At 38.8% G+C, this 26,029-nt stretch overlaps 1 protein-coding gene across 3 annotated transcripts in view; it reads left to right on the top strand.

Annotated features, from left to right (window-relative positions):
- The window catches only part of LOC133460620 (protocadherin-9), a 260,285-nt gene that overhangs the window by 155,520 nt on the left and 78,736 nt on the right, over window positions 1-26,029 (top strand). For 2 of the 3 annotated variants that reach the window (XM_061741303.1, XM_061741310.1), the window contains one exon: window positions 19,874-19,949. In XM_061741303.1, the coding sequence (XP_061597287.1) occupies window positions 19,874-19,949 (76 nt within the window). Of the gene's footprint in view, window positions 1-19,747; window positions 19,950-26,029 lie in introns of all 3 variants that reach the window. The other variant, XM_061741294.1, reaches the window with a different exon arrangement.

The following is a 26,029-nucleotide window of genomic DNA, read 5'->3' on the forward strand; positions in this document are numbered from 1 at the left end:
TCACTGTTACTTTGTCTCAGCTATTCATATTTATCTGAGATAAAATATTAATAATATATGTACAGGACTGTCTCAGAAAATTAGAATATTGTAATTTTCTGTAATGCAATTACAAAAACAAAAATGTCATACATTCTGGATTCATTACAAATCAACTGAAATATTGCAAGCCTTTTATTATTTTAATATTGCTGATCAATATATATATATATATATATATATATATATATATATATATATATATATATATATACATATATAGAAGATTTGTAATGAATCCAGAATGTATGACATTTTTTTTTTTAATTGCATTACAGAAAATAAAGAACTTTATCACAATATTCTGATTTTCTGAGACAGTCCTGTAGATGTTGGTTAGCCACGGCCATGGTGCAGTCTCTTAGAGGGTATTTCAGGCATGGTATAAAACATTTATCATCTTCAGTTTTTCCACTCTAGCACATCAGAACATATGAAGTGTCATCAAGGTACAAATGAAGATATCTTCACATCGTGTGTGATGTCCTCAGCTGCTGTGGTAAATGCTCTAGAGAGTTGCTAAATTTAAATGTTTTTGAATGAAATATAAAACAAACAAAAAAAAACATATATATAGACATATGCATCTGCCAACAATAAAACCAGGTTTTTATATTTGATGAGAAAACACAATACTTTTAATTCTTAAAACAAAAGCTTCTCTACGCCACTTCCAGTTTACTTGAACTGCAGCAGAAAGAGATTTAGACTCTAATTCCGGGATTAACTAAACTGGTTCATATAAAAGTAATCATGAAACATCATTAGTGAACAGGATAATTGCGTTTATCCCCCATATAATCTCATACTGTCTTTGTCTCAGACTGATTATTTCTGAGTATGTATCTGTGTAATTTCCTTGGAGCTAAGTAAACCCATCAGGATCTTGACTGCTCTCCCCATTTGTTGCAGAGATAGGGCGCTTCCTCCTTTGTTCCCTCTCCACAATGGATGAGATTCTGGCTTTATGTCCCTCTGGGGCTTTTTGATTCACTTGAAGAGAGTCAGAACAGACACCTCCAGCAATGCAGGGCCATAGCATGTCTTTGCAAACTAAACACACTCGCTTGCAGAAGTCGTCCTTCCTTTAGCTGATCAAACTGCTCAGAGGATGTAACGCTGCCTGAATACAGTGTGAGTTCAATACATTGATCAGTCAGTGTGTTAAGATGAAGAATACAGTGATAAGTGTAGGTGTTTTGGAAGCCGTCCTTTTATCGATCTGACAGTGGCCTGTTTTCTTGAGTTGTAATTTGGATTTGATGATATAAAAATACAAAACGTTCAGTTTAAAACCTCATAAGCTCTGGAAAACATTGCCAGTGACTACAGTTGTGCATGTGTGCAGGATGTCTCCTTGTTTTTTTTTTTGTTTCTTTTACTGTTCCGGCTTTGAAAAAATAATCATAAAAAGGAGATTAAAAAAAGTTACAATGTGGAAAAACAGCTTCAAGAAATCAGTCTCAATAAAGCAATAAATTGCAGCAGCTCACAAAGCGAAATGAAAGAAAAAGCAAGGGTTTGAAATTCCCCAGCTTGTTTGTCTGGCTGAGTGGCCTTAATTTGGTTGTATCGCATTTATGCCTCGTGGTTGATACTGAGCAAGATGAATCATTGTAAAATATGAGCCAGATCAGCCGCTTGTTTCCTGGAGGTAAAAGCTTGTAAGACCGCTGGTAAATACACCCAGAAGAGTCCATATCCTCTGAGATGAAGAGGAGTAAAAACAAAAATGTGGTTGGAAAAAGGAGGATGCTACACATTCCTCAGCTCTTCTCTCTATCCCTGGTAGACTAGTCTGTGTTGGAGTTTGTATACATGTGGGTATATGAGGTTGTTTTCTTTCTTTCCTTCATGTTATACTGACAGCATGTGGTTAGCTGACTTTAGGACCTCACATTTTGCCAACCCCTTAATCTTCTGCCAGTCATCTAGATCATCTAAAAGTGCTGAGAGTGTGGCCCCTTCTATCCACAGTGTCTAAAATCACAGCAAGATCTTTGCAGTTGTAGCACATTTTTGACGCCAACTAATACCCTCAGAACAATCTGCAGGTCTCCGATAATGGCTCGCAAAATCTTTCATCTTGACATAAGCTGGCAAATGCTGAGTGGGTCCACATGTTTATCTTAAAGCAACAAAAGCAGTGCCAAAACATGTAAGGTAATCACTTCAAAGGCCTCTATGCTTGACTCCAGTGTTAGATCATGTTTTCTTTCTAATCAGCCGCTGACCATGTGGGCATTATGTGCATCTGAAATGAGTGCGCTAAATGTTGCTACCGTATGTTAGGAGTAGCAAATTGGGTCTTTGCTCTCGAGAATCCTGTGGCAGAAAATAAGCTTTGTAAAGAAAGACCTAAATTAGTCCAACCTTTGATGACTGTCTCTTGAATTACCAGCTTAATACCGGCATGAATAATGACACGAAAGTGATCTGTAAAATATCCATTCACCAGTTTTCCACAGATTTGAGCAAAATCAGTCTTTGTATTATTATTATTATTATTATTATTATTATTATTATTATTATTATTATTATTATTATTATTATTATTATTATTATTATTATTATTATTATTATTATTATTATTATTATTATTATTATTATTACTACGTTTAGTAATATTGTTATTTTACTTTTTATTTTATTTTGTACTTTAATCTCATGACACCTGTAAAATAATATTTGCTTTCCCTCAAAAATAAACTCCCTTGCAGCTTGCTTATCTGAAGGGCAGAAGAATAATCACTCCTCTAGAAATATTTCAGTGAACGGATACAGAGTTCTGGTTCAGATGTTGCCAGGCAAAAACCACAAATGCTACAATTCCAGGAAACACTTAAACAAGCAATGTCTTAAAAACAAGCCTTCCTTTCCTGAAACTCCTTATAAGGTTCATGTGTACAAAACAGGGGGGGACAGACACTGAGACGGGGCATGAACCTCCCCCATTGAGTAATGAAATTAAATGACAGCTCTTGAGTGAGGACGGGATGCTGAGAGAGAGAGTGGGAGAGTGCGCGGGAGAGAGGAGTGGGGGGATTTTGTCCAGGCAGGAAATTGAAGCCATCACAAGCAAATTGAGTTCAGGTCCTCTTGGTGGGCAAGAGCAGACCAATCAATTTGGCCTTCCACTCAGTGCCTGTCAAGCTCACAGAAGGACACCTTGGCATCCAATAATAAAAGCACAGTAAACAAGTGAAGCCCTGCCTCAGTTAGTCTCAGCTACAGTAACATCTAGCTGCCCATGCTTATTCCTCCTCGGGGGAAAGCAAATATATGACAGCAGTATACATTGTTCTCCTACAAAGTGCAGTAGGAGCCACTGAAAATGATGCATTATGGTACTTATTGTGGATGCCGGTTAATGAGTAGCAAGTTAAATGCTGTGCCACTTCCTTTCACTGCGGTGTCTGCAAAGAACAAGGCTCGTCATGAGATCAATAAACAAAGACAAGAAAAGAAAAAAGCTCATGGTAATAAATATTTCATCCTCACATCTCACTTTACTAAAGACGCAAGTAAGGTAAATGAAAACAAGACTCAACCTCTGTTAAGAAGTAAATCCCATCAAGGCTCTATAGGTAGGATCCACATTTTAATGAGCCTTGTTTGGCCTTTCCGTTTTGCTAATCTTTGGACAGTGACACAACATTCTTGCTAATTATCTCTATTACACAGCAGGATCGCACTACATCACAGTTCTGAGGCAACAGTCTACGAGGGGTGGAATCATACAACCCCAAAGGCCTAATTATCTCTGTTGGTTCCCAATTAATCTATTAAGTTGTTTTGGCTGAGCTGCAAGACTTGAGGCACCATTTTATATGCCGATACATTGCACCATCAGACAGCCATGTTATGAGCTTTTGTTTTGCAGACACTCTGGTAATGCTTGAAAGCTACCAAATAGTGATATTCTTTTACCTCCACTGTGTTTTATACCTGGAAATCAGTCCTGCCTGTGCCAGCCTTTGGCAATGTTTAAAATATTTAGTGGACATTTTTATTACTGTAGTCGTGTGTATTTCCATCTCACATAATTTGCTGTATCCCTTCTTTTAAAGCGCTTATGTTTTACCGTTATTATAAGGTAAATTCAACCTTTCAGTGTAGTGCTCTCAGTGAGTCGACGTTCAATTCAAAGACATGCCCAGTTCTGCAGATAGTGCTTCTGCTGACCCTTTTTATTGTCATTGTTAAAAACTGTATTGCTCTTTAGCCTCTCAGCCTTCTGCCCGTACAGGCTTACCGTGATGAAGTTAAAGGGCTTACCATATGTAAAACTGCACTGATAGTATTGATGACTTGCAAAGCAGTCAATAATCGTTTATGTGATAAGCCACTGGACCTGTGTGGAAGGTTCAGAAAAAGCTTCAGGGCTAGCATGGATTATGAGATTTGTGGTGATACCGGCTGCAGCCAATATGTTTGTTTACACGTTGCCAGTGAGCCATCAGTCAGCTCTTAGGAATGATTGTTTGAATAATGCAGCTGTCTCATGGAGCTAATATTGCAGTTTTTGCCTCTCTTTTTTTATTTTCTCTTATTTCTGTTCAGTATCTCCTCTTTCCTTACACAAATACTTTGATTTTCCCATTACTTAATCTGTAAAAATGTGTTAACAAGTGAAACAACATCCCTCAAAATATGACTTTCACAAACAGTGTTTTGCGTCCCACTTGGATTCTTATTTTGCAGGTTTTAAGAAAGTCCCAAGTGAGCATTTAGAATTATACAGATACCTATGTAAAAAATAATAAAAATAAAAACGGAGATTTTGTTGCAGACTGTAACAAACAGACATCCGTGTTTTTCTCTCTCCAGGGATCTTTCTATTTTTCAATTTTTTTCTAGATGTGTAATAAGTTATTGCTCCAGGATATTCTTCAAGAGCAAACATCATTTTGAGCGTAAACCCATGCCTTGGGAAACGTCTTCATGCCAAGCTGAAAATATTTCTGAGGAAGGAATGGCACCTTCATATTTATGGGGGTGTTTTGACACGCCTGAAGTCTAAACAGGAATGTATCTGTCTCACAGTGATTGTAGGATGTAGTAGTGTTGTACTATGTGATTTAAATTGATCCCTTTCTTATGCAAATAGTGAAAATCCATCTGAATGTGTAAAACTTTTTTTTATTCACTCGGCTTTTTCTTCTTCCAGGCTTTAATATATATATATATATATATATATATATATATATATATATATATATATATATATATATATATATATATATATATATATTCATATATACGAATATATATATATTCGGATTCAGGAGGAACAATGCGGTTTTCGTCCCGGTCGTGGAACACTGGACCAGCTATATACCCTCCGCAGGGTGCTCGAGGGTTCATGGGAATTTGCCCAACCAGTCTACATGTGTTTTGTGGATCTGGAGAAGGCATTTGACCGTGTCCCTCGTGCCATTCTGTGGGGGGTGCTGAGTGAGTATGGAGTCCGGGGCCCTCTACTAAGGGCTGTCCGGTCTCTGTATGATCGAAGCAGGAGTCTGGTTCGCATTGCCGGCAGTAAGTCAGACTTGTTCCCGGTGCATGTTGGACTCCGGCAGGGCTGCCCTTTGTCACCGGTCCTGTTCATAATTTTTATGGACAGGATTTCTAGGCGCAGCCAGGGGCCGGAGGGGATCCGGTTTGGGAACCTCAGGATTTCATCTCTGCTTTTTGCAGATGATGTTGTCCTGTTGGCTTCATCAGACCGGGACCTCCAGCATGTGCTGGGGCGGTTTGCAGCCGAGTGCGACGCGGCAGGGATGAGAATCAGCACCTCCAAGACCGAGGCCATGGTTCTCGACCGGAAAAGGGTGGCATGCCTTCTCCGGGTGGGTGGAGAAGTCCTGCCTCAGGTGGAGGAGTTCAAGTATCTCGGGATCTTGTTCACGAGTGAGGGAACAATGGAGCGTGAGATTGACAGGCGGATCGGTGCAGCGTCCGCAGTAATGCGGTCGATGTACTGGACCGTCGTGGTAAAGAGGGAGCTGAGTCGAAAGGCGAAGCTCTCGATTTACCGGTCAATCTACGCCCCTACCCTCACCTATGGTCATGAACTTTGGGTAGTGACCGAAAGGACAAGATCGCGGATACAAGCGGCCGAGATGAGTTTCCTCCGCAGGGTGGCTGGACGCTCCCTTAGAGATAGGGTGAGGAGTTCGGTCACTCGGGAGAGGCTCGGAGTTGAGCCGCTGCTCCTCCACATTGAGAGGAGTCAGCTGAGGTGGCTTGGGCATCTGTACCGGATCCTCCTGGACGCCTCCCTAGGGAGGTGTTCCAGGCATGTCCCACCGGGAGGAGACCCCGGGGAAGACCCAGGACACGCTGGAGAGACTATGTCTCTCGGCTGGCCTGGGAACGCCTCGGACTCCCCCCGGAAGAGCTGGAGGAGGTGTCTGGGGTGAGGGAAGTCTGGGCATCCCTGCTGAGGCTGCTGCCCCCGCGACCCGGTAACGGATAAGCGGGAGAAGATGAGTGAGTGATGAGTATATATATATATATATATATATATATATATATATATATATATATATATATATATATATATATATATGCTGGAAGCAGCCTTTAGATTTACTTGAGCCTTTTATTCCTGAACAAAGTTCACTCTCAGCCTCCAAAACTGTGGCGTATGAACTGACCATCTCAGCTCTTTTGCTTTCAAAAAGGTCATGCTATTTTAATATTTTGGATTTGTATTCCTTTCTCTCTTTTTTTTTTTGCACAGCATATGTCGTCATTAAAAATAATACAAATTCTTGAAGCCTGTAATTTTAAATTCTTCTGGAAACAAAAGTTCATAATATTTAAGGTCTGATTCGGTACTTAAAATGTAAAATGTCCAAACATTAGATCCTTTGTCTGTTTTTAGTTGATATGTTGACAGTTCTGTAAACACTTGCTGTGTCATCATCATTGTCAGAGCTTTAATGACATTACTGCACGCTGCATTGGTCCCTAAAGGTCCATTTATACTCCACTATCGTACGTTTGTACATCGGTATGTTCTAAACATCGCTTCTGTCGCTTCTGTCCTTCATACTTCTGAACGTCGTTTGTATGGTTGTTTAGCAGCATATCCAACAGGGGACAGTAATGAGTCAATCGATCATTAAAAAACAGCAACTGTTTCCTGTTATTTTAAGCAAAAACCTTTTCTATAAACAAATAATAAATATACATAGGCATATATGGAGATGAGTTGACTGTGGAGGGCGTTTGAAAATAGTGAACTCTTTCATGTTCAATGTTTTCTTCTTGCGCTACATCGGAGGAAATGAAAACATATGACAAGTTTTATATATGTAGTTTTATGAAATTATTCATAGGGTTCTCCCTACAAATAATATAAGCAGAAAAAAACTGGAGAGATTTTTCTGTGGGGTTGTGGGCTATAGAAGATCATAATTTGAGCATAAAAATCTACCTCCACACCCTCAGCATCCACACGAAAGGCATGGTCGTCACGAGCTAGCTTTTCTGTGTCTCTCTGGGAAACCAGGGCATCTGGCCTCAGGCGGTTGGTGTAAGTACTTAGACTGCAAAAGCTGCAGATGGGTAACAAAACAGGCTCTGCAAAGAAAGAAAGATGACCAAAAGAGGGAAAAAAAAGAAAGATATTGAACCTTGGGGCATGATTACGAAGAACTAAGTGATCTTGGCACTAATAGAATACAATGCATGCTTTACCCATTTTAAACAGTCAGGCCTGATACAGCATAATAACGGTGTAAAAAGCTTCAGTTTATTGCATAAATGAAAGGTAACACTGCTACACACTTGGTTGCTCTATGAAATAAGGCCTTTCCTTTGTTGTTTTTGTTGGCCCAGTGTTTACTGGATCATAGCAAAATTGAACACTTCCACTGTACATTATTTAATGAGACCCCCCTGTGCACTTAGTTCAGATTTACGGGGAGACGCAGTTGAACTGACAATGGAGAGCATGGTTCTCCGCAGGAGTTCTTAAGAAAGGCATAAAAATGGTTCTGCTGAGAACTTAACTGCTCGGTAAATGTTGCCAATTTAAGGGCGACTCTCAAATCAGGAAACGGTAACAAACAACCGTTCAAACAATCAAGGTGCCTTTTCAACAATGAACCACTAGAGATGGCAGGTCAGTATTAAAGCACAATGAGAGTGATATTGTAGTTGTTTCACCATTATAAGTTATCCAAGTGACTCTTAGAAGTTTAGGTAGCTTGTAAGAGGGTACTTCTTCATATTTATAGGTGGGATGTCACCACAACGTCATATCTAACATTGTCATTTCCAAAGTTGAGGAAATATAAAAATCACTTATTATGTAGCTGACAATCTCCAACAAACAGCCCACTTGTACCAACAATGATGACGTATTGGCCAGTGTGTCTGTAGGTAAAGTGATTTTCACACACTAAGAATACATTTTTTTACATAATATCTACATACAAGATAGCTGCAAGAACAAAAAAAAATATACAAAAACACCAAAGCACATTTACAAAAAAAAAAGGTAAGGAGAACAGTTGTTCATAGTCTCTGTGAGACTCTTTCAAGGTATGGCTTTTGATAAAGACATTTTTTATATTCTCCGTACAAATATAATTTATTATACAGCTTAAGAAAACTCAAATATCCTATCTCAGAAAATTAGAATATTCTGGGAATCTTAATCTTAAACTGTAAACCATAATCAGTAATATTAAAATAATAAAAGGCTTGCAATATTTCAGTTGATTTTTGATGAATCAATTTTTGTATATGTATATGTGTGTGTGTGCTATATATAAGCAAAAGTCTAGCTGTTTTGGGACCATTTGAAAACAAATTAAAGAGAAACAATTTGATGTATCATGTTATTGTTTACGATGTGTGTGAATCTAAAGAACGGATCAAAGACCTTTGATGAAAGCCAATAGTATCCGTATTCGTCTTTATTAAACCCACACTCCCTGTAATGAATGGACGCCGGCATAGCAGAAAGATTCCTTCAGGCCAATTAGTCTTCTTTTTTTTATCGTCATCATTCTGATGGCTGAGCCTATATCTAGATGCATCTTCACAAAACAATAGGACAAACATTTTAGATATTCAGCAACATAAATCAGCTTATTGTCTTCCTTTTTTTCACAGTCTTGGAAAATACAAACAGGCAGGTGATCATGTTCAAACAGAACCATGTATCCACTGGGAAACACTATCCACCAATATGTATCATGCCAGCATCTTTTTTTTACAAGGAATGGCTGGAAGGAAATAGCTGCTTGGCAACAAAACGAACAGAAAACATCCGGGTGGTTCTTATTTTCCAGATGATCAGTTGCCTCAGAATTATTGTTGGTAAGATCATTAACCATCAAATTAATTATTATGGCATTGCTTAATTGTATTTATCCTACTGTGACTGTCCCCCTGAATAAAACAAGAAAAGAAAAAAGAATCTAATATCCTGGCAATTATGTGTACCTGATGTTTTAAGAACCCAAGATGCAGTTGTTTTGAAAATGAAAAATAACGAAACGTAAAATTAACATAGGTCTTGTATGGACTTCTTATGATGATGAACAGTAATGCCTATTTCTCACTTGAAATTGATTCAAAAACAAATTTGATGGCTCTCCCTTCGAGCGCATCGAGAGGAGCCAGATAAGGTGGCTCGGGCATCTGGTGGAGATGGCTCCTGGACGCCTCCCTGGTGAGGTTTTCCAGGCATGGCCCACTGGGAGGAGACCCCGGGGAAGACCCAGGACACGCTGGAGGAACTATGTCTCTCGGCTGGCCTGGGAACGCCTTGGGATCCTGCCAAATGAGCTGGATGAAGTGGTCGGGGAGAGGGAAGTCTGGACTTCCCTGTCAGGCTGCTGCCCCTGTGACCTGACCCCGAATAAACGGAGTAAGGTGGATGGATTTTTTTTTTGTGAGTGTTTAGGTGAAAAAAGCTACATGTTTTTTAAATATTTTCCTACAAGAAACTGATTATATTCAAATTGTTAAGGGTTGAAGCTGACTGGTGCAGAGTTAAAGCTGAAAGAAAAAACAGTACTTCGAAGACACTTGAGAAAAAGACATTGAATTAAAGACAAAAGTGTAGAAATACATGCATTATATAAAAAAGACTAGACAAATATTAAGAAATATACAATAAATTTGGATACATAAATGTGAAAATAGATGCCAATTGTCTTTTGGTCACATCATTTTTTTCTTTGCCTATTTTCATACGTGTTTTCTTTCTTTCTTCTTTTTTGTAGCATGCACATTATACATATAAAGGTCTGTGTTGAATACATCTATAGGTATGTGATTTAGTGTTTAGTGTGATTAAGTTTACAATTGTACCTAGGTGATGACTCTCTTTGTCAGTTTTTAAATTTATATTTTTGGACCGCACCAACCGAGATTCTTAGAAACCTTAGAAAATTTTACTGAACTAGTTAAAATAACGAATAAACCCAGACCCAAGACCACCAAAATTAGAGCTATTTTTTACCGGGCACAAAACATGACAGGTTCTGTTATTTCTGATAAGAGAAAGGGCAAGCACAAAAAACTCAAAGTGCATGTTAAACAGAACATTTCATCCGTCAGTCTTCCAGCCTCATTGTCTGAGAGTCCTGAGCATACGGTTTATTCACTGTTTGCTATATTGGGATCTGTGCAGACAGCATTTGAAGGTTTGCATCCAAACAGCATACACTTCAGCAAACGTCAGTCTGCTGGGACTTGCTGTTGAGTTCTGCGACAGAATGTGCTTGTCATCTTGGGTTTCTCTGTTAGGAGTTTGTATGTTCTTCTTGTGCCTTCGTGGGTTTTTTCAATGAGGGTTAGTTGCATTTTCCTCCTGGCATTTAAAAAACTGCACATTACAGTAGATGATGATTCTGAAAATGGCGTGAGAATGTCTGTAGCCCCCCTGAATGCACAACAGGATAAAACTGGTACATCTAATGGATGGTTTGAGCTGTACATGTACAGCCTGCTCCCACAGTACACCGAAAACCGGTGGAAGAATAAAAAAAAAAAAAAATCAGGTGGGTTTTACAAAGCCTTTCAAGTGGATATTTTTTCAGTCTGAATAAGAACACAAGGCATCTTTTGTGCAGACCACCACGCTCACATACTGCATGTGCAGTTGTCAATAGTGATATTTGGTGGCACCGTCAAACCCTGCCATGGTGTTTCAGCATCAGACGTCCTCTTCCTCATCTTGTTCTTCTCTTTGTCAACTGGCATGAACATCTGGCTCTTTTGGAAATGTTACAAGTTATCTTGTTTTTACACCGACAAAGTTCACAAACCATCTTGCCTTTTCTGTGTTACCTGTTGTGATGAGCTACTATTGGTACACACACAAAATTAAACACAGTTTAAAGCTCAGACAATCACTAAAAAAATCATGTTCCCGAAAAGCTAGGGTTATGCTTTTTAATGTTTAATTCAAATGTCGCCCATTGATCCTCTGTAAACTGTGATATTACAGCAATCAGTTATTGTCTCTGTCATTAGGATTCAACACTGTGTTGCAGTTTTCCACTCAGGTGGATTCAGCTTTAAATCCAAAACTGATACCATCGAGGCTTGTGAATTTTACATGTGGATTAGTTATATTTTACAACCAAAATGTATCAGATTAACTCTTTATTCAACCCACAGAAAATACAATCATAACTTAAAATATGATGGAGACAGGAAATTTAAACTGAAAGAGAAATATTTCTTCACTGTCAGTGATGTTTTTGTCAATGGAGGGCTGTTATATATTTCTGTCACCTTCATGTAAATGCATAGGTAAGAAAGATACTTGGTCACTGTTGACGAAAAAGGTCTTAGTCTGACTTGAAACACGCACCATTACTAATGTTCATCACACGCACAAACACCACAATTCTCCATTCTGTAAGAAACTCTTATTTTGTGGATTACCGCAGTGAGATGTACTGTGACCGTGGGAACAGCAGGGAACATTTGGATGTGGTGACATGACATCAGTTTCACTCAATGACAGACCTCTGTTGAGGTCTGACTGACCACCCACCACGCTGTTAAAACAGAAACAAATACATAAATAAAGGGACACCCATGTAATTGTGATACCACAGTGCTGACCAAGCCATTAGGTGTGAAGAATTGGTTGTGAGGATGAGGCACTATCGCTTGGCTCATCTCACATCGCTATGCATCAGTGTGTGGATACGGCAACGCAGGTGTAATCAGAAAAACAATGTTTGTATTTTTATCTAAACGTTTAACATCACAGGTAATTCATGCCACTGAAATTAAATGAAAGGAATTGAACATCAAGAAAGGAATATGAATAAAATGTACAGTTAGTCATTGCTTACCTGGTACATGATAAACAGAAATAAACAAAGACAAGGCTGATTATGTGAGCTGAGCACATTTGTTTTTCTGTCGCTGTGGGAAAAAAACTGCCTACAATCACTTGATATTTGCATTTACACTTGCAAATTAAGAAATTCAGAACACCAGTTGCCAAAGTGGACCAGACTTGCCTGCTGCATCGATTTACACTTGATCTCTCAAAGCTGGATAATCACGACTGTGTAAATAGCTCTTATTTCCACAGGATAAATAGATCCCACTAAACAAATGTGTGCTTCTGTACCTATTTGATGTAATGGAATTGCAAATAGGATTTCATGACAGCTAATAGGGGTGTAGGATATCATGAATCATACGGCGCGTTCTGTTTATGCATTAGCTTTTACATCCACACACATGGATAGTTTTTAATAAGTGTTTTATTTCCTTTTAATTACATTGTAATATGTCTAATTCGTTTTATTAGGGGCATAAAGGTATTTCTAAATAATTTTCAGTAAATAAATATAAAGCAGACACCCCCAGTGGGGCCACAGAACACTGACTGAGTGCGGCACTGAGATCAAGACTGTAACTCATAAACACATCAAGCTTCCTCATTCAGTGCTCAGGGCCCAGCCCGCTCTGCTCTGTAGTTAACTGTCTCTGAGTGTCAAATCCTTCATCCTGATGCAGGAGACACACATAGAGAAGAATTGCTGTGTCTTTCATTTTATGGTTGTTGATGTCGGCAGAGGGTGGAACCGAAGAGTGAGTCAGTAGTGGTTAACTTTGGAGCTAATGCTCTGTGGCAGTTGCACAGGTTTCTTCAGCTCTGCTTAAGGCAAAGAGGGAAGCTGGTTGAACTACAACTGTGTCACAGCTCTCACTCAACCAAGTCAGCGGATTTAACAGCATACTGAAGTTAGTGTGAAGAAAGAGTGGGAGATATAGAGGGGGAGGCTGGTGAAACTTCCCTCAGTAAAGGTACGAGCTCACGGCAGGGAAGAGAGGATAAAAGAATACATGAGTCAAAGATGTCCACATCTGGCCCCGGTCGGTGATGACATTTATTAAAGATGGAATTCCATCCTTCTGAAGATGTCTGTTGAGGTGAAGTCTGTTAGATTTAATGATTTTTCTTCTGTTTTAAAAGTGTAGACAGCAAAATCTAAAGTCCCACATGACACCACTGAAGTAGAGCAACCTGACCCTAAGGAAGACCATCTCTAAGCTACAGTAGCTACTGTATATGGAGGCGCTGTAAAAGAGATAGACAAGAATGCTTAGGCAATGTATATAAAGTATTTCATGTTTCAGCTTTAGGCAGCCTGTAGTGTCACACTTTATTAGCTCACCAGCTTCAGTGCCTGCTAACTGCAGTTTAAGACTGACTTCAGGCCTTTGCACAACTTTTCTGAGGAAGATGTAATCTTAAAAACTAAAAGATTTGTGGCTTATGAAGTAAAAAACGTGTATATCAGATCATTAATTCTGATTTGAGACACAACAGAAAAAACCTGAGGGAGTAAAATAAATAAATAGTTTTAATGTTGCACTTCCACGATCCAAGGATCAGTCATGTACTGGCTTCAGCATGGCCCTACTACATTATTAAGTTAAAAATTTGATTTTGCATCCCATTAAGACATCCCTTTAATTTGAATTGAACTGATATTTTAAATCCTAATCCAGGTCTTTATTATTATCTGACAAACCATCGAACATAATTTGCCTCTTATGTGTGGTCTACACGTATGTCCATGCAAAGGAAACACTATGACCAGTATTGGACACAACATCTGATAAACCTACCTCACTCTGCCAATCAGCCAGCAAATAGTAGATAAGCAGTGTTGGTGATTAGCTTTTGAGCTCACACAAGGATTTACTATTTCCCTCTGGGGTTAGTGGAAACAGGAAAAAGGAAAATGAATGTTAGACTTGTGTCCAGGTGGTCAGAAACTTCACCCTAAGAAAGCCAAATTCATGTGACGACATGTGTTGTGAAAAACAGAGCTATATATTACTTATACTTATTCTTATTAATTTAATGCACACTGGAAAAACTAATTTCTAAGAAAGCTTTAAAAAAAAATCATTGGTTAAAGAAAATTTGACTATTTAATTATTTTTGCTGGTTTTAAGAATTCTATTCAAGAACATTTAGTTACCTCACTGCCAAAGACATTTTGCTTGTCAATTGAAGTCAAGTCAGTTTTGACTAGATTTATGGAAAATTAGGCTTATTTTTAGAGAGACTGTTTCAGTGCAGGGAAGTAACTTTTTTTTAGCGCCAACAAACATCTACAAGGGTTATCTAATCTACTTAGTTCTGGTCTTATAGAGTTGAAAAGAACTTTTGTTTGTGTGCACTTTTTTACACTTTGGCGTTGTGTGAGACTCTACATCTGTTTTGCTCCCATCTGTGTATTTGCAATGGACACAACCCGGTGGGGTGTCGTTTTTCTCGTGGTGGGATGTAGAACCGTTATTCGAGAACAAAGTCTATTTTTCGCACGATGCAACCAATTGACTAAAGCCGATACGAGTATGGCGAAGAAAAGCAGGCAGACGCTACCAAGGCTGACAAATCCACAACACATTGTCTTACTGTTCATGACAGCATCCAAAAAAGTAAAGAAAATATGCATGTAAATGTTTAAAAAAAGCAAAACAAAAACCAATCTTATTCATTTGAACATTTAAATGTACTATTTAATATTATATTATCTGTTTTATAGGCAAATTTTAAAGTTAAAATGTAAAATAACTCCTATACTTTTCCCCTACTTTGTGATTTAAATATATCATATTTAAATTCTCTAGCAAGCCCACCACAATTAGGCTGAGGCCCAAGTGATGTTTTAACAAGCACATAACAAGAGGGTGGGTGTTTATGCTAATAAAGAAAGTGGGATGATGCGTGCTTTATTAGAGAAGTGTAAAAACATGAAAGGAAAACTAATTGGACTTTGAGGGCAGCAGCAAGACAAGGTTTATCACAACGCCTCACCTATGAGAGATGTCAGGTGATACTGGGACAAATTGCAGTGGATTGAAAAGGCTTTTTCCTAAAATAAAGAAAAACACACTAAACACTAAATGGATCTACAAACAGCACAACCTGTATACTGAATCCATGATTCTGCTTAAGATCATTTCACTCAGAAAGAGTCAAAATGATTGAGTGTGCAAATAATCACGTGCAGAGCCAGTGTCGTGTAAGTGAAAAACACGAAGCCACAGACAAAAACACACACAAACAGACAAACACACGTATGGAACATCTTCCAAGCTCGCAATTTGGAAAATGGGTCAGATGTGACTTATTTATCTGTGTCTTTGTGAGTTTGCATTTGTGTTTGTTGTGAACCAAAGAGTGAGCGGGTGACTGATCAGGTTTCATCGTAAATGTGGCAGAATGCTGATGTTTCTCAGAACTGCCTTGCTATGATTTAATGATGAAAAGCTAAAGGCAGAGGACTTAGACTCTGGAGGTACGGCAGGAGCCGATTACGTCAATATTTGAGTCGGAATCCAGGCATGGGGAGATTATGATTTAGATGTCTTTTTTTTTCTTGACTGTTACTTTCAGAAACACCATTGGGAGGTCTTTTCATCTTAATGTCTTTCATCTTTTTTTAACAGTTTGAAAATGTTGTTTTTGACTGTGGTTTTGTCATCAAAATGGAGCCATTCCTGTGCTGCACTTCACATCCAAATGCTATGTTGACAGAAAGCAATGTCTTTCTGCTGTTAATGTGTCTCTAGATTTGATGTTTTGTGGAAAATTACAGCTTGTCATAACTGGAGAACAACTGTGGAGAATGGAATATGACACTTAAATGCATTTTCTAAAAATATGATGATAATAAAAGATAAATCACAGTTTCTTTAAGGTTTCTTGTCAAGCTCAAATTTGATTCATCATTCTTTATTTTAAGAAATTCAGAAACAGTAGTGAAAAAATGTAGGAAAAGTGGTAGAATTTAAAAAAAAAAAAAGAAAAATCAATCGGCACAACTGCATTTGTGGCCATTTGATGACAAGGATGTAGTTCTCAAGGTGGCCAGCAGATGGCGGAGCGCCTTTGGGCTGTGGAGTGAACGGGGCAGAGTGGGAAAACAGATCTTATGGCGAGTTTTGTTTTCTTGGTTGACTGATCTCCCACATTGCTCTGATTGTGAGAACAGACTCGTGGGAAGTGTTCGCCCACCGCAGGTGTCACACTGCTGCTAGATAAGATTTTTGTGGTGTTGAAGAGGTTGCATTATTGTGTGTGTGCATTATTTCCCCACGTGTGCTTTTTCTCATTAACTATCTGCCTAATAGAGAGTCTGTGGTATATCGTGTTCATTTAGAGCTCAGTATAACACAGAAGTTGTTTTGGACTTGCACACTGAGCTCCATATGGTCACACTCGAGGAGAAAGACGGGAGGCAGACAGAAGGCTTGTGTTCTCAGTCAATAGCCCTCCTCCTATCGGGTTCTGTCACATAAAACCAAACTTATATCAGTTTTCAGTTACATGGAAGTCAGCCTTAACTCTGCAGTCATTGTCATTCTGATTTTAACATCACGAGCCACATGTCAAAAAAGCAATATCAGGATCTATGAATATCATTTTACAGGTGACAGATGAGTGCAGCTGGAGGAATTCTTCTACTTTAGGAATCAATACTGTGTTACTTACACTAAACTACACCAACCAGACACTGTATCAGGTACATCAGTATACCTACTGAAGTGGCTAGTGTGTGTGTGTGTATATCCATACATGTGCCACTTTATTAGGTACACCAGGTATACCTAATCAAGTAGCCAGTAAATTTAGATTTATAAATGTTCTCTACCTTTTCAACATTTAATAGCACGAACAATTATTTGAATACTCGTGCGTAGTGTGTTGACCCATGCTTTCAACTGTCTATCTTCATGCTTTCATGAATTGTCTCCTTCCAGATGTTGTTTAATATTTGCTTAATATTGAATATTAAATGGACACCCAAGAAGAAAACTATTCTTGATCATTTGCAAACTTGCTGGAATTTAAACCTCTAGGCAGTGCAGCTATTTGCTTTGTGTTTGCTAAAGTGTGCATGTTTGGTCAGGCAAATTATAAAAACAAGCGGATAATAAGGGTTAGCAGGCGTGATAAGCCATAATATCTTGTAAACTGGCAGCAGGGATAGATTAAGCTGGTCTTATGCTAATATTACCATGAGTGACTGTCAGCAACAGAGAAATACAAATATCTTCAAACGTGCTTAAACCCTGTAATAACTTCATGCGCAAACACAAACAGACAACACCCACAGACATAGACTGGGCAACTTTAAGCTGGAACCTTCAGCTGAGTAATGACGGCAAGTGAAATTCTTAATTATTTTTGCTTTAAAACTGTACATGATGTTGAAAAATATTTGTTATAAAGCATGCAGTATTTTCTTACAGTTGTCACTCACGTATAGTGGGATTAATTGAGGAAAAACATTGCTCTTCTCTTCCCATAGCTTGAAGAAACATAACTCATTCTCCAGTGACATCCTGCAGACTGTATGCATTCCCTTTAGTATCCATTCAGTCCTTATGTAAATCTGAAGATTTTCACGCATGTCTGGATAACCGGATACCATTAGTATTCTAATGATTCAATACATTTATCCAGGGGATATACTACTTCATTGACTTTATTTCCTTCACTCTGACAAGAGATGGCAGAGAAGCTGCCAGAATCAGTATCAAACCCGCATTTGACACTTCCAGGCCAACAAATAGATTGCTAAATTGCCCAAGGCCGATGTCTTCAGTATGAGCAAGAAGAGAAATATGTGCAGCTACAGTTAATTAAGTGCAAATACGCTGAACATGTCATCTGTAAGACTTCCGTCAGCCTTCCCTTCAACGGGGTTCACATACACAAAAGTCACTTCGGCTGATGAGTATAAGCTGTACACAAACAAACAAACGGGAGCGCTCCTTTAGGCAGGATATTGCCCCCCCCCCTTCATTCAAAATGCCACTTCTGTTCATCTGCCTCTTTATAATTGCTAACAGTGACATTTACCCAGATTCCTGCTGTTTTACAAGACCTTTACATTTATTTAATTGTTCTAGACAGTTTTCATTGGTAATATCTATCTATCGGAATTGCTTGTTGTCTAGCTGCGTATCCATCCATCCATCCATCCATCCATCCATCCATCCATCCATCCATCCATCCATCCATCCATCCATCCATCCATCCATCCATCCATCCATCCATCCATCCATCCATCCATCCATCCATCCATCCATCCATCCATCCACCAAAAATCCAAAGCTGACATTTTCTGCCTCCAAACACTCTAACCCCTCACCATCTCCTTTATTTTCCTCTCTGTTTTAGTTCAATTGAATGTTGCATGTTTGTGGAGCATTTTTAAAATATATAATGAGGTCATTTGCATTAGACTGCAGATTAGGTGACCTTTGCTTTTGCCAATAATTACTGTAAAACCCGCCTCTGTCTGTCAACACTAAGGATGTGGCTGGGGCCTCTCTGTGCTCACGAAAGGTTAGCTGGAGGCCTGTGTCTGGATTTATGAAAAAGCCGGAGGAAAATGTCATTAGAGCATGAGGAAAAGACACTCTGAATTAAGAATAGGACATTCAATCAGGATGGCTTTAAGGATGGCGGGTGGGTGTGTTTGTGGGGTTCTGTATCTGCGTGCTCGCATGCATGCCTCCCAAAAGAAAGGATACAAGACACGTTCAAAGAGCGCTTGTTACTTTTGCAATACTTCTCAGTCGGAGGAAGAAGGACACCCTGGAGTCAACTTCTGCTAACTCTGCAGGCAACTTTGACTTTGCCAACACCCAAAGAAATTGACAAAATGAACTAAACAAATCAAGTTGTAAATGCTCCTGCAGCAGACCTGACAACCAAGATCATAGCCAGCCAAGCAATGCTTAGATATTTCATAGCCTTCATTAATTATGCCACACTTTAATTACACTGTATATCTGTGAAACACTCGTAACCACACACTTTTCACTTTGATTTATTTTGTACCAGTGGATGATGTGTTTTTGCATGCTGTTATTGGTCGTCATGGTGCAGTGAAACGTGACTTTATTTACAATGTCAAGCTCCCCTTCCTATCATTATTCGGCACAGGTCAAAAAATACCTAAAATGGACAAAACCGATTTATGCTATATTTTGCATTATTCTGACAAAAGGATTCCACACTGCGGTCCTGTCAAGTATTCAGTGTGTTAAAGCGGCATGCATGAGCGTATTCAGCTCGATCTAAAGTAATACTGTAAAAAAGGAACATTTTGAGGGGGCAGAGCAGAGCACTAACATCGGAGGCTCTGTTTTGTGCTCTTGGTTCTAGTCACAGCGGCGCGTCACGTTTCACCTGCCGGATGGCTCTCAGGAGAGCTGCAGTGACAGCGGTCTGGGGGAGCACGAGCCTGTAGGCAGTGGCTCCCTCCTCACACAACCTCTCCCTCTGGTGCAGGCGCAGGACGACTTCTACGAGCAGGCCTCCCCCGATAAGAGGACCGAAGCTGATGGCAACTCTGACCCCAACTCCGGTGAGTTACGATGTATCCATTTCTTTTTTTAATATTAGTGCAGAGCTGGTTTCTTCAGACTTCTTTCTTTACATCTCTCTCCTCTAATTTTCTTTTTTTTGCAAGCTGTGAGTTTAAAGCACCACTGTGTTCATCTTTACACAACGCAATGTTTAGAATAGAATAGAATCATTTTTTATTGTCCACCAGGGTGGAAAATTGTCTTTGGCTCACAAACGTATAAGACAAGCAGTTGTAAAATCACAAGTATAACATAAAAGCATGGATAAAAGTACAATAAAAGCATGGATAAAATACTTTTTTTTTTAAAAGTAAGATAAAACAGGGCCATAGCAGTTCAGTTGAAGGTTGTGGATTTTGACAGTTATTTTTGTGTGTTGTCACAGCATCTTTTTTAGTCAAAGGCCATGTGCAGTTTATGCAGGGCACTGAAATCTAAATATTTGAATTCCTGAAGTAGCCTACAGTTGAAAAAAAAGAAGTTGTTTTGCATTTTCCTTCTTGAAAAGAGAGACTAAGGAGTCATAGAAACAACATCTGTCTATATAAAGGTCTCAACACTTCAAATATCATTTAATTTAAACTAATTTGGTTGCTCAAATAGGTTTCCAATGGATACATGAGCAGGTCATTCATTTCTCAGTTAATCATCCAGACTTGTTCATTCCTCCCAGGAGCAAACCTGGGGCTCCCATAGGCTCCTCACCTATTTGTGAAGCTCATTTGATTTATTTAGAGATGATTTCCCAGTTGGAAGTCGTGGTGCTCAGCTGAAGATGTTAACTTCCCACTATTTCTGGTTGGAGTGCGCATCACCGACCCAGTTTTCTCATTTTATCATTGAGAGGTGAGGCACGTTCAAAGATCAAGTGCCTCATCCTACGTGTTGAAGGTGGAGCAGCAAGCACTACATAAATGCAAACGCCGTCAGTAAACTGGTATGATTTCATGCAGACTCTGACTTAGCAGATGTAGTCGCAGTTGGCAGTTGCATTCAGGAGTAAAGTGTGGGCCTGCTGCCTCACTGCTCACTGTCTTGGCACGTGAATCGTCAGGTCAGCCTTCGGCAGGTGTAGCGGAGCTAATAGGCCAGTACCAGTGGTGGACAGTAACGGAGTAAATTTACTTGAGTACTGTACTTAAGTACATATCCAGAGGATTTGTACTTTACTTGAGTATTAGATTTCTTTGGTACTTATTACTCTTACTTGAATACATTTCCAAGACAAATGTTTTTACTTTTACTCGAGTAAATTTCTAGGAAGGCTGAAAAGTACTCGTTACTTTCAGGTCTGCTCTTTTTTCTTCTTCCATAAAATCCTATTGGACACAAGCTGTTTTTGTCAAAGGAGGAGACCTATCACGGTGCACGCTCTCCACTGGGATGTACGTAAAGCGGAAATACGTCAAGCCTCCTCAAAACGATACCGCCAAAGTAGCCTGCGTTTGTCAAGACAGAGCCGCAACAAGTCAAGACAGAGCCGCAACAATGGCTACGCCTGCGTCAGGAGAAGAAAGACAATCCGCTGAGTCGTCTGAGTCTGATAATGAGCCGGACTCGGAGCAGGGACTTTCACAAAATCCTTGGCCGTATCTTAACTCAATGTTTGAGTTCGACCAAGTAAAAAACGAGGGCACAGACAAACCACAGACATTTACAACTTAAATTAATTTAGAAAAAATATAGTAATTTACTGATGTGGAAAATAAGAAATTTACTCTTACTCCTACTCTTACTTAAAGTACATTTAAAAGCATTTACTTTTGGATACTTAAGTACCTTTTAAAAGTAAGTACTTTTCTACTCTTACTCGAGTAATATTTTGACTGAGCTACTTTTACTTGTAACGGAGTAAATTTTGACCAGTAGTATTTGTACTCTTACTCAAGTACTGGGGTCGAGTACTCTGTCCACCTCTGGCCAGTACTTTAACAGAAAAAACTTTTTTACAGGCGTATTTAAATCAAATTCAGTTTGTTTATGTAGAGGACTCTACAGCAAAACTATGCAAATTGTTCAAAAGTAAACATGATAATTAATTGAATATATTAGTATTCATACATTTCAGATTCATGAAAAATTGTCAAACTAAAGAAACAAACAGATTGCATCACATCTTCAGTTCCATTGAGTCCTTTGTCCTGAGCATGCATGGGGTGGGGGTGTGACAGTTGAGAAGAAGATCTCCCTTTTCACAGGAAGAGACCTCCAGCAGAGCCAGGCTCTGGAGGGGCAGCCATCTGCCTCGACCGGTTGGGGGGTGAAAGGACAGGACAGAGGGCAGATGCACAAACAAGGGCAGGACAGAAAAACAAACACAAAGCACTATACCTGGAACACCTGCTACGGAAATAAATTAAAAAATATATATAAAACAGATAATGACAGCAACAATGGCATATGGGGAGTAAAGAGAGCAGAGTTTGGAGCAGTGCTCCCCTGCAGTCTAGGCTTACAGCAGGATTACAAAGGGGGGCCTCAGGGTCACCCAAGCCAGCCCAAACTATAAGCTTAGAGCAAGCGCGAGGGAGATAAATTAAGACAAATCTTAAAGGTGGAGAGGGTGTCTACCTCTGAAAGCCTCATCCGAAAGGAACCAGCTACTTTAGCTGCTAACCTGTGTAAGAGGTTTACAAGTATCCCACTGTACTAGAGATGAGATGCATTAAAAAGGGTACATGTGAAAATATTCAGAACTCTGAACTGACTTCCTACTCAAAATGGTATAATAACAACAACTTCACTTTCTTTAGGGTTATAGAGGTTTTAAAAACTATCTTTTGAGTGAAGACCAGCTCAGCTATGTGGGATATAGTGACATCACAGACCCAGATCAGCTTAGAACTACAGTAGCTTCCCCATTTTTATCCACCCTGCTTTACATTATGGTGCATTTGATTGAGCAAGAAGATTAGAGAAAAAAAAAAGAAAAAAGTAGCACACTGTGGAAAAGAGGAGGGTAATATGAAGTAAAGTGTCTCACTCCATCCGTAAAACTGGCTACTATGAACTAAGCTGTAAAGTTATAGTTGGAAAGTTGCAGTATCCCTCTGGGATTATGACCAAAGCATGTAATTGTGTCATTTTTCTTTAAAAAGAGTATGGCAAGTCCTCTTCAATGTCGAATAAAGTGACATGTCATGACAAGGCCCGTTGCCTGGGCTCTCATCATTTGCACTTATTTTCTACTGTCGTTTTTTAATCAACATATTCTCATTTCTCAGTAAAAGATTATTGGGGTTTGTGATGACACATCTCTCACTTACAAAGAAAATTGAGCTAGAGCTATTGTAGAGACACCAAGGGAAAGGTTGCACATGAACGTTCATACAATACCCACAACACAATCCTTGTGAACTGACAGTCAACATTTAATATGTGATGTCCTTGTGTTGATGAAAGACATGATCCGACAAGGAAAAACTTCCTCCAAATCATATTTGACAATATAAAAGAATTTAAAATGGCATATTTTTTTTGCAGGAAAAAAAAAAGTCATTATACTTTCAAAAGTTTACAGACAGGTGACTGATGCAGACAAGGATGAACAATGTTTTTGAAAGAAGGAATCTCTGCTTAACATAGTATTTGTTGAGCAATATGATCCACAGATACTGTAGCACACCACAGCATGGGATATATGCCTGCTATTTATTTAACTCCTGTTTAATCTGCAGAATAACTCATGACATTGATGTGTACACATCCTGCATAACCTGAATAGTAATCTGAATAGTATTTACATGCAATAAGCATATACACATAGAAATAACCCTGTGTGAAGTTTTAGGATTTATGGTATGCAGAGAGCAATAAAGGAGTCAAATCCGTGCTGGTCAGCCCTGACATCATATACATGTATATCTCAGTTAAAGTAGTCTAAAGTGATGATGCAAAACATGTAGTTAATATGAGAAAAAAACAACATTGGAATTCAGCTAACCCTCATGCATGCAAGATAATGTATTTTTAACTTAACTAGCTGTAGCTTTTAATCTGTCCTTAGTCACATTTTGTTCTGTTGCCTTTTGTTCAACTGTCAGTAGACTATTAGCAGAGACAGTAGTGGTCTTTGATCATTGACCTGCTCCCCAACATGATAATGATTTCCTGACCCCTCTGAAAGGACTGTACTTGCTGAGCTGCTCTTAAATAACAGGAATTGTTAGAGCCAGGTTAACTAGCTTTGAGTAACTGTCAGACTTAAAAGTCCACCTCTGTGTTCTACTAAGTGTAATGTGTAATGACTTTATCTGTTGACAACAGAAAACAGTATCACAGTATCTGAAAGATATTTGACACTCGTGCTCTAAGTTTAGTTGTATAAATGTCAAAAGTATTAAAAAAAAAAAACAACAACAAACAAAACATGCCCGCTCATTGCAATATTTTTAATGTAGACAGTGGGGGGTCTTCACGACTTTCTGTTGACAGAATATTACCTTTTTTCTCAAAGTGTTCAAAGAAACAAACATTACAAAATTAGTTGATTCAAAAACTTATTAAAAGTAAGCAGTCCTATTTCTTTTTCCCTTTTTTTTAATTGTATTTTTATATTTTCGATCACAACAAGAGGGGTATACTGTACATATATAGAACACAAAACCCCCAAATCTCAACTTCCAATAAAAAAATTAAGTCAGTCAAAGTCCATACACACCAAGACATATTTCATAGTGCTGTAATCATGCCAAATATTCTAACCAAAAATTCTACTCATTGCACTAATTGAAAATACAAGATAGAACATATCAATGACTCTGAAATAATAATTAAATAGTTAGTCTTTTTCCCTTTTTAAACAGAATGTTAAAAAATATGTTTGGTTTAAGTGTGTTCATATTTCTTCTTTGGTTTCAAGCAGCAGGAGCATTCGCATGTGTGACAGATTAAGGTTGCTTTCAGTTAAGAGTCATTAGTATTAAGTATTAACCATGCAGTTCATTTTTAAATTGTAGTAAATAAACTTAATTTAAGAATCTAAATAGGAATTCCAATCCACTGAAAGAGCCATAGTATGAAACAGGAAACTAACTGACTTTCAAGCTACATAATGCATTCATCAAATTTTACTCTGATATACGAGAAAAAAACCTGATCAAATTACTTTTGGTGCTTGGCAACCTTTCTGCTGAAAAATACGAACTTACTAATTATTCTTATGCAATACAGGAAAGCAGAGAGACTCATGCGTAGGTTGTGACTTTCATCTGAATTATGGAAACATACAGTGTGGGAGCTGACTGAGTTGGGTGTCTGTCTTTTCATTGTGGAGGAGAGCAAAAACAACTGTTTTATATTTCTGCGACTTGAATACATCCCTAAAGCTTGGCTACCCTTGTGAAAAACAAAACACGGCAAAGAAAGCAGACACATTTATTAAAAAAAATGAGAGAGAATAAAATGAAAATATCAGACTGAAAGTTTATCAGGGACTCAGTGGCTTTAATCAAGAGGATGATATTTTCTTTCCATTCCTGTGAAATTAGATTGGAAGTTAAAGGTGATATATTATCAAACAGGATATGAGCCAATGTGGGATCTTAGAAACAAGACATTCCTGTTCTGGAGTAATGATTACTTGGGAATTTAGTTACTTCTGAATTATTTTCTAACTTTTTTCAAAAAACACAAAATTCCCTTTGTAGCATGATTCAGCCATCACACACCCCCCGGCAGGATGCAACACACTGAGCCAGTTTATTCACAAACATATTTTCTGAGTTTAAAAACAGTTCAGTGGCAGCCCTGAGTTCCACTTCTCTCAGTTTCTACCATTTAAACGGGAGATGGTGATACGCAAAGTGGCATCAGATGTTCTATTTTCTACTGCCACAATCATCTGAACCACTGCTCCTCAGGTCCCTCTACACCTGAGCCCAAACCACATTCCACCACCACATACCCTCACTGCCCAACTTAGTGTGGGGAAAGGTATAATACGAGGCAGCTGACACCCCAAACTGAGACAAAACAGCTCCCAGGCCTCTGTCCAACACATCAGTCTTCTGGAGGAAAGGGGCAGAAAAGTCAGGTGTATGAACCAGTAGTTCCCCTACAGAGAGCCTGTTTTAACCTT

This window comes from Cololabis saira, chromosome 2 (genome assembly GCF_033807715.1).
Source record: "Cololabis saira isolate AMF1-May2022 chromosome 2, fColSai1.1, whole genome shotgun sequence".
Lineage (NCBI taxonomy): Eukaryota > Metazoa > Chordata > Actinopteri > Beloniformes > Belonidae > Cololabis > Cololabis saira.